Here is a 9,625-nt window from a genome sequence, read left to right as displayed (position 1 = left end):
GCCGGATGATCAAGAAGGCTGTGCGGAGTCAAGAGTGATCTTAGCTGTACACGTGGATGTCAAGTAAAGCAAGAAACGGAGGATGAAGACGACGCGTTAACAAAGTTAAACGAAAAAGATACCAGTGCAAGTGATAAAATGGTTTGAGAGATTGGGAGAGGGATAGACTTGCCGAGGATTAGGATCGTAAGATAGAGTGCACGTGTCGACATCAGAACGCTTGCTTAAGGTGAAAACGAGTGACGAGTCACGCTTTGAGAAATGTGCAGAGGGTTTCACGGTTGGGCCACAAAACCGTGGGAGGATTGGAGAAGTATGTTGCACCATCGCAAAACTTGTATCGAGGCGAAGCTAAATCGTGAAGGCGTAGCGGTCGTTCGATGGATAGAGAAAAAAATGAACCAAAATGTCCTTAGTGGTAGGTAGAAGTGTACTACAAGAGGGATATTTTTTATAACAAACTATGAAACTTAGTAGTCAAGTTTCATAGACCTATAAATAGAATTTAGCGCTATATGAGAGTTTGAACCAGCCACTTGTACCTCGTGTGCCACCTATTTCAGAGTCTTGCTAGAGCTTTAGAGGAGAGGAAGATGAATGCTTAATCTATGTAACAGGTGAGAGTTTTTGAGAGAAAAATCCTTATAATCCGTTTAAACTAGGGCTGATTTCTTTGAGTAATTAAGTTTATATTTTTGCATATGCATGAATTCCCTCCTTCTAATCTCTCTCTATTGGTTCCTTTGTAAGTTTGCAAGTTTTTCTTTTTTGGTTGTGATTTTCTTCTTCTTTTTGAGCTACAGTTTTTCTACCTTTGTGAAATAATTTTTCTTGTTGCTAGAGGTATAAGCGTTCATATACTTATGTATTTGAGAGGATCTTGAATTCTCTTGCCTCTAGACTATTAATTTGAAGAGTTGCTTCTTTCGGTCATTATCTTTTTGTTTTATTATTCATTCAGTTTTAAGCTTTTATGCACAAAGATATATGAATGGTCTTGAATTTAGCCTATGGTTTCTATTCTATCCATAGAGTCATGTTGTATTGAAACTTTTTTTTTCGTTTTGTCTCTCTAAAGTTTATGCTTCTGTTTATATATTTTTATAATAGGACATGTATTCATCCTTCCTAGTCGTCTATTCATCCCTTCTAGTTATTTATCTCAGTCCTATAATAACGTACAATCCAATTTATTTATCTATCATTCAACGGTCCACAGTGATTTGAAGTGGGAGAATCCCCTTCCCCTCCCGTTTTACCCTCCAACCTCTCTCTTCCGATTTCTATTCGCGATCTTTGTTCAATCCATTAATTTCGACCCTCTAGAACAAGATACGCTCCCCATCCCGCCACCGATTTTACAGCTGCGGCAGAGTTTAATGGGCCATGCAAGGGTTCGTGCAACCAACTACTTGATTGCCGCTTAACCTGACCAGCCATGCAGTGATGCTCCTGTAGCTCGTCTAGATCGATCTTGGCACTTCGGCAGATGCATTTCGGAAAGAGAACGAGATATGCGTATCTTGCCAGATCAAAGAACGATGGATCTTTCCTAGCGGCTGGGTTTATTGAACAAAGATATGCTAAGCCTTGCGCTGCATGCATGCATTCATATGAGCTAAGGAGTAATATATGATTCAGCAAGGATTTATTTGTCGTTTGAATAAGACTCAGTTTATATGAATTGATACAAATAATTAAAAAATAATATTTAGAGTAACTTCAACCAATTCTTTATTCGACTCCCTGTCATCAAATAAAACAATCAGTAAAAAAAAACCCTCCAACCAACTCTCAACTGGCTCGTTATGTTTGTGCACTAGCTATCAGCTCGGTGCGGCTCCCCACGTCCAGCCAGACCCTGTGAACAGTACTCGAATTTTCATCCTCATTTTCTCTATTCAAAACAATGTTCTTCTGTTGCTCCAAAAATCCTAAAACATTTTGTATTTATTTTATAATTTATGTGCAACCTATTTTAACTAGATTCACTCAAAAACTTGTGTATAATTTAAACTAAAATTCTCCAAAAAAAAGATTACTTTTATAAATTGCAACAATTGTTTGGACCTCAAATAAATTTCCAAAAATCTGGAAAATTTCACTAATATTCTTCTTATGTGATGGATTAATTTCTAAAATTATTTTCAGCCCTAGGTTATATGGTGAAGAAGTGAGTTCCTTTTTAATGTCATATTTATATGCATTTTATCATTTCATGTGACATTATTCTTTTAATTCAATTTGAATTCAAACAAAATTCAAATATATATAAAATTTAGCCATTGTTAATATTTTTTATTTATAGGATGCTAATAAAATTTAGGCGAGTGAAATTTAGGAAGTCAGTTGAAGCGCGTAGAGAAATAGAGAAGGAATCTTTTGGAGAGGTTCTCTATATGAAAATATAGGGAATGAGATTTAGAGAATCGATTGGAGATGCTCTTAGGTGTATGTATCTACTGTTTTTGTCTGTATCTACTCATGCAAATGCATAGCCTTATCCTGGATGAGCAAATGTAGGCTTTGCATCTGCTCATGCAGATGGACCTACTTGTCAGTACATAAAAATATCTTTATACGAATAACCAATTATAATCTTAACTCTTGCATTCGTTCATGTGATCTCAGATTCAGTCAATCAAACATAAAATTAGCTTATCGCATCCGCTCATACGGTCTCATATTTAATCAACCAAACAGAAAATCAACTTATTGCATCCACTCACGCGGCCTCAAATACAATTAATCGAATACTTTTCTATTCAACTCATATAATTTCACTCAACATACTTCTCTTTATTTAAAATATACAATACATCTCTATAAAATCTAATTTTACCAACCAAACACATTCCAATAGCACTACTGCGCCTGCCGACACGGGAGATGACGATCCTTACAAGCCTGGGCGCAGATATCCATGCCATACCGGTACATGCAGGAGGCGCCGCCCGGCCGGCTGCGGCGTCCATGCATGCAAGGTAAGCGATCGAAACCTTTTTTACAATATCTCCAAGAGATATATATAGCTCACGCAGGAATCTTATTAATTGCTGGGGCAGTCCATCTCTCCGCAGTCACTCTTATCTCCACAGGACGTTGTAGATGAGTTTCAGAGTGTGACGACGGTGGGATAGATAGAGGCGGTACAGAAGGGCAGCAGCAGCAGCACGCGGACGTGGGATGTGGCACGGCGCCCGCCCCGCCCCATGCATGCAACGCGTGACGGCGTGAGGGGGTGTGTGCGCTGTGCTCCCACGCGGCCGAGGGCGATGCCCGCGCGGCCCAATTGCCCGCGCCCGGCCGCCCCACCTCGGCAGGGGGAAGGGTACGTGTCCGTCCGGGTCACCGAGGCCGTTCCGTTTCACTACTCCGCCACACCCTACCTCTTTTGCCCGCATGCCCGGGCTCATAAATTTCCCCGTATCTATTCTATCTGTCACCATGCCTCCCCCCGCCCCCAGGGCCCAGGCTATAAAACGGCATGGCACCGCCCCTGTAACAAACAGCGAGTACTCACTCGACTCCGTTCGAGCTGCGTACAATACATGTACACAGGATTCACGTAAATCGGCAGGCCGGTCGGATTGTAGAGCCACCTCGCGTTGCGTTTCTTGCTGGGACAAGGAAGAGTGTCAGCAGAGGGTAGATCGACCGATGGAGAGACACATACATACGGAGCAGTACATGCGCCACCAGCCCTTCCTTCTGTAGTCTCTCTCTCTCTCCATCTCGGCCAGGGCGTCCTCCCTTCCCCACACCCCTCTTTGCTTGCTTCTTTCCTTCTCCCTTTCACCCTTTCCAGTTGCCCACGCTCCCATCTTTTTCACCATCTCTCCTCCCATCCCCTCCTCCCCTTGCCCTCCGGCCGCCCCCTTCCCTACTTGTACCAGCCCCTCTTTTCCAGTTTCATCCTCTCCCTCCAATTCCACTACTCTCTCTCTCTCTCGCCCACACCACACTCGGTGTGTGGGAGAGAGAGGAGGGAAGCAGCCTGGCTTTCTAGAGCTGCATGCCTACAATTCAGTACTGGTACTCTCCGCAATTGCTAGTTCTACTAGTTGCCCTCCCTATACAGTTCTACAAGTACGCAACCGCTGCAGGTAGCTAGCAGGGAACCAGCCGGCCGGCCATACTAGTTCCTGCCTTGCTTCGGTGGCTGCTACCTGCAGGCGGTCAGTCCTTCCACGAACCGCCGCGTCCGCCGCGGCGGGGAAGGGGAGGTGGTGGCGGCGCCCGGTGCCATGGAGACACCCATGCAGCAGCAGAACGAGGGTGGCAGGTCCCAGTACGGGACCCTGCCGCCGCCGGACATGGGGCCGTTCTCGCCGCCGGCTGCTTCCGGCCCCATGCCGCTCAGCAGCAGGCGCCCGACGACGCAGCCGCAGGCACCGCAGCAGCAGCTGAGGACGAGCTGCGGAGAATTGGCCGCTGCATCTGGGGCCAGCGCCGGCGGCTTCCCGGACGACGAGATGCTGGGCGACGCCGGCGCCGGCGGGTCTGGTGCGTCCGGCAACCGGTGGCCGCGCGAGGAGACGGTGGCGCTCATCAGGATCCGGTCGGAGATGGACGCCACCTTCCGAGACGCCACCCTCAAGGGCCCGCTGTGGGAGGACGTCTCCAGGTAACAGAGAGGAGAGAGAAAAATTGAGCTCGGAAAGAGAGAGAAAATTCCAAACACATTTGCAGTCCGGTTGAACAAGCCTGTCTCCGGCATAATTTTCCCCTGCAGAAAGCGGCTAACGGTTTCGTGGAATTTAGCAGCCATCCCACATGAAATGATGGCTAATTATCCTGCGTTACTGCCCGCAATTCCCTCGAATTTTGTTTTCTTTTCCATCCTGGCCTAACGAATGCTTCTCGATTTCTGCGAGACGAGGTAGAGTGAAGGAGCAAGGACTCAGGAGAGGTAGGTGTAGGGTGATGAGAATATGGGTGTGCCTGGGGATCGTACCACGGTGGGAGTGCGAGCGCAGGCAGCAGCTGCTGCTGCCGCTGTCCCTGCTGGCTGCAGTCTGCCACAGTTTTCTGCTTTCATGGATTCCAGTTTTTGGGAAAAGAAGGAAGGCAGCCTTTCTCCCATCCCAATGCGGCCTCCTCTTAATTTATTTTCAAGCACTCTCTTCCTTCGTTTCATTCCGTTCACTATCAACTTCACATCTCCTCTGATCCCTAAAAAGACGAGATAGCCTGTGATTAACTAATTCCATTCTGCTGCGTATCCTGTCTCCCTCCTCCCTTCTTCAGCTTCCCTCCTCACTCTTACCTGTCCTTCCATTTCTTTCCATCTTCTTGTCTCTTTCCTCGAGAGAGAGAAACACTTGCACACAGCCACACACTTGATGTTTATGCCACTGCGTTAGATACTTCTGCCTGTAAATAATGCCATGATTTAATTATTCCTCGCTGATTATTTCAGTATTTGGTTGCACGCAAGTAATGGCTGACCGAAAGTTTGTGTCTTTGTCACTGCCGTGCCTTTCAGGAAGCTTGCGGATTTGGGCTACCAGAGGAGCGCCAAGAAGTGCAAGGAGAAGTTTGAGAACGTGCACAAGTACTACAAGCGCACCAAGGAAGGCCGCGCCGGGAGGCAGGACGGGAAGAGTTACAGGTTCTTCTCGGAGCTAGAGGCGCTGCATGCAGCCGCGGCGCAGCCACAGCCGCCGCCGCCGCAGCTGTTTCCGCCAGCAAGCAGCGCCCCACCGCTGCACGCCTTCGCAGCTCTAGCATCTACGGAGCCGCAGATGAGTACATTCCCGCAGCCAACGCGGCCGATGCAGCCGGCGCCCATATCTTCGGCGGCGCTGAACCCGGCGCCCGTGGAGCTGCCCCCGGCTCAGCCCCTCAACATGCAAGGTTTCAGCTTCTCGTCCATGTCGGACTCGGAGTCGGACGACGAATCCGTGGACGACGACATGACGGCGGAGACGGGCGGCAGCCAAGACCGCCTCGGCAAGCGCAAGCGCAGCGGCGGCGGCAGCAAGAAGATGATGTCTTTCTTCGAGGGGCTCATGCAGCAAGTCGTCGAGAGGCAGGAGGAGATGCAACGACGGTTCCTGGAAACTATGGAGAAGCGGGAGGCGGAGCGCGCGGCGCGGGAGGAAGCGTGGCGCAGGCAGGAGGTGGCCCGCCTCAACCGCGAGCAGGAGCAGCTCGCTCAGGAACGCGCCGCCGCGGCCTCCCGCGACGCCGCAATCATCGCCTTCCTCCAGCGCATCGGAGGGCAGTCCGTACAGCCCCCTACCGCCGTCGTCGTCCCAATGCCAGCTCAGACCCCACCGCCTCCAAAACAACCTCCTCGGCAGCAGCATCCACCGCCGCCGCCGCCATCACAGGCGACACCGCAGCCGAAGCCAATCTCAGCGGCGCCACTCCAGCAGCAGCCGCCACAGCAGCAGCACAAGGAAACGTCGCACCACGACGTCGGCACGCCGCGTAGTAAAACCCCGACGTCTGGCGCGTCACTCGAGCTGGTGCCCGTCACGGAGCAGCACGTCGATTCCGGGTTAGGAGGAGGGGAGGGCGTGGCGGCTTCCTCGTCGCGGTGGCCCAAGACGGAGGTGCACGCGCTCATCCAGCTGCGCATGGAGATGGACATGCGCTACCAGGAGACAAGTCCCAAGGGCCCGCTCTGGGAGGATATCTCTGCCGGGATGCGGCGGCTGGGATACAACCGGAGCTCGAAGCGGTGCAAGGAGAAGTGGGAGAACATCAACAAGTACTACAAGAAGGTGAAGGAGAGCAACAAGAAGCGGCCCGACGACTCCAAGACCTGCCCGTACTTCCACCAGCTCGAGGCCATCTACCGCAAGAAGCACCTCGGCAGCGGCGCAGCCGCCTCCGCAACCAATGTCGTCGTCGCTGCCGCTCCGGCCCTCCCTGAGCCGCTGAACCCGAGCCCGCACGAGATAGAAGGGAAGAACATCAACGATGACAAGGGGAACAACGGAGGATCAGGTGGAGGCGCTCAGGTGCCGACCAGCAACGGAGAGACAGTCCCGACGACGACAACCGCATTCGACGTCGACAGCGGCATGAAGAAGGTAACGACACCGTGTGATCCAACTAGTTTCTTCCCTTGGCGTTTTTGAGCTCGATCGATGCAAGCTAGCTAACCGAGTATGTGCTTGCTGTGAAGCCAGAAGACATCGACAGGGAGCTGACGGAGCAGCCGCCCCTGGAGTTCACGACGGACGAGACGGACAGCGACGACTACACCGACGACGGAGAGGAAGGCGAGGACGACGGCAAAATGCAGTACAGGATACAGTTCCAGAGGCCGAACCCGAGCGGCGCCAACAGCTCACCAGCACCGGCAACGACGACAGCACCAGCGGTGCGGACCTCGGCTCCGACGAACACTTTCCTCGCCGTTCAATAGGGGCGCGCGCGCGCGGCACCCCCCCCCCCCCCCTAAACCGTACGTATATGCGTTCAAAACAAAAACCTGCGAGCATCGCTATCACCGATTCACCGTCATCTCCTTCACCAGTCCACCACGCACCATCAGTCCATCACCAAACAACACTGTTTCTTGTTCATCCTGTAATTCCCCCGTGCCATTCCATTATTTATTGATTTGTTTAATGTAATAAGGGTTGTTCGTTTTTTTAAGCCAAAATTTGGTCAGAGATTAAATCGGATTAGTATTAAATTTTAGCCGTCAAAATGCCGTTTGGTTTGAGATCTAGCTAAAATTTGATCACCTAGGATTTTGCTCACAAACACTAAAGAAAAATTTTAAGCAGCCAAATATTTTCGAGACATGACTAAATTTTAATCTCAAACCAAATAAAAACTAAATTTTAACTTAACTCTTTTTAGCTATTAACCAAACAGCCCCTAAGTACCCTTTCCTTACGGCCCCTTAACCCGAGGACAGGGAGTGGGGCTGCGGTGGTTGGTACTTGGTAGAGCTAAAGAGAGTCAGTCGATCCCTGAGTAATTTAATTTATAGGTCATCGTCGATCGTGCGAAACAAGAATTGTACATCGATGTAACAGTCCCTGATGTCTATGTTTTTTCCCCTCCTTTTTCCCCCTTCCGGTGGCAGCGGTATACAAGTTTGTATACGGGTCTACAAGAATTACATACAGTTCAAAACTTGGAGCTTTGCAAGGTGTGAGAAGGTGTTTTCGCCGTGGGGATTTTGATTTTTGTCCTATTTTTTCACAGTGGGTGGTAAATCTTGTTACTTATTACTGTGTACATTGTGTGGTTATTCTAGTATTCTGTCCTCGCGAAATGTTCACAGTGTTGCCGCTAGACTATGCAAAGAAACTGAATCAACATTGTAAATTATATCTATCAGTGACATGAGAACCAGGGGTCCTCAACTCCCGAGGCCAGGACAGCAGAGTGCCACGTGGCGCCCTCCCTCGGAGATTATCTTCCCGAGGTCCGAGAAGATTAAGTGGTCCCCGAGCACCTGAGTTCCCCGAGGACTAAGAGATGGCATATCCGGGAGAGAGTGCTCGGGGCTATGAACAGTAGTCCCCGAGCACTCGCAGTTCAGGGCCTGAGAAGTCCTTCACCGGTGGTCCCCACAAGAGCTCAGCGGTGAGGTGTCAGTTGGTGAGAGGTCCGATGCTGCATTTAAGAGGGCGCATGGCCTGTCACTTCCAATCACTCCCCCCACGCTTGCTGTCAGTCCCTGCCACGGCCTGACAGGGAGGTGTGAGGATATTTAATACGCGGGTCCCATCGCGCGTCATCCGGCGCGCCTCGGGATAGCGTCACAGGGCTCGAGGCGCAACGCCTACCGTCCTGCCGTGTCAGTCTCGCTCTGACCGAGCGGGCATGCGGGGTTGCTCGGTGGCTGCCTGGCGGGCTCTCCCCGCTGCATCCGCTGAAAAGCGGAATGATGGCGATGAAGACCGGATGGGGGCGCGTTTTCAACCCTCCCCGTCATCTCACGCAGCAGCCCATGATGATTACTTTCCATTTATGGCGTCTTGAAACTTGCATCAATCCTTTCTGGGCACACTACCCGCCCCGCCGGGTATAAGAGAGGGGCGGGCTCTCCGGAGAAAGGGGGGTTTTTAGAACACTGAGACAGAGTCTGGAGAACACACCGAAACACATCGGACGAACTCGGACGACGACGACGACGGAAGAAGCACGAAGCTCTAGACTTAGACAAATATTCTTGTAACACAGCAAATTTTTATAGGGACATCCTGAGAGCATTTATAGAATATACACAGGAGTAGGGTATTACACTCTGTACGGTCCGAACCTGTTTAAAAATCCCCTGAGCATTTACTTCCTCATGCAACCAATCATTCCACTCCACCTGCATCTCATTTATTCCCATTTATTTCACGTACGAGGCGGATTCAGAATCATCCCCCGCCGAATCTCAAAGTGGTCCCTACGGATCCCCGCTTGAGGAGTTCAACCTCCGATAATATCTTTGCATTTTTTATTTTTTGACTCTTGAAATGATGTTTTGGTATATAGTGCGACTTTTCTCTGGTAAAAGACAACTGCCTTTTCCAAATGTATGTTAGTAAATTATTTCGGACATCTTTTAGCGAACTCTCAGAGAATATTTGCTTAATGAGATCGGCGATGTATATGAAAAATGGTATGAGCCGTCTTTTTTGCTTAAGTATGAAAA

At 49.9% G+C, this 9,625-nt stretch overlaps 1 protein-coding gene across 2 annotated transcripts; it reads left to right on the top strand.

Annotated features, from left to right (window-relative positions):
- The first annotated feature begins 3,503 nt into the window (after nt 1-3,503).
- Nucleotides 3,504-7,657, top strand: LOC133924664 (trihelix transcription factor GTL1-like). 2 transcript variants are annotated; one of them, XM_062370307.1, is made up of 3 exons: nt 3,504-4,627; nt 5,489-7,046; nt 7,146-7,313. In XM_062370307.1, the coding sequence occupies exons 1-3, from the start codon at nt 4,248-4,250 to the stop codon at nt 7,164-7,166; spliced, it is 1,959 nt and encodes a 652-aa protein (XP_062226291.1). In that variant the 5' UTR covers nt 3,504-4,247; the 3' UTR covers nt 7,167-7,313. The 2 variants fall into 2 exon arrangements, with proteins under 2 accessions (XP_062226291.1, XP_062226290.1); XM_062370306.1 differs by having other exon boundaries at nt 3,506-4,627; nt 7,142-7,657.
- The last annotated feature ends 1,968 nt before the right edge of the window (nt 7,658-9,625 follow it).

Source organism: Phragmites australis, chromosome 7 (genome assembly GCF_958298935.1).
Source record: "Phragmites australis chromosome 7, lpPhrAust1.1, whole genome shotgun sequence".
Taxonomy (NCBI): domain Eukaryota; kingdom Viridiplantae; phylum Streptophyta; class Magnoliopsida; order Poales; family Poaceae; genus Phragmites; species Phragmites australis.
This window is presented reverse-complemented; position numbering and strand designations above follow the sequence as displayed.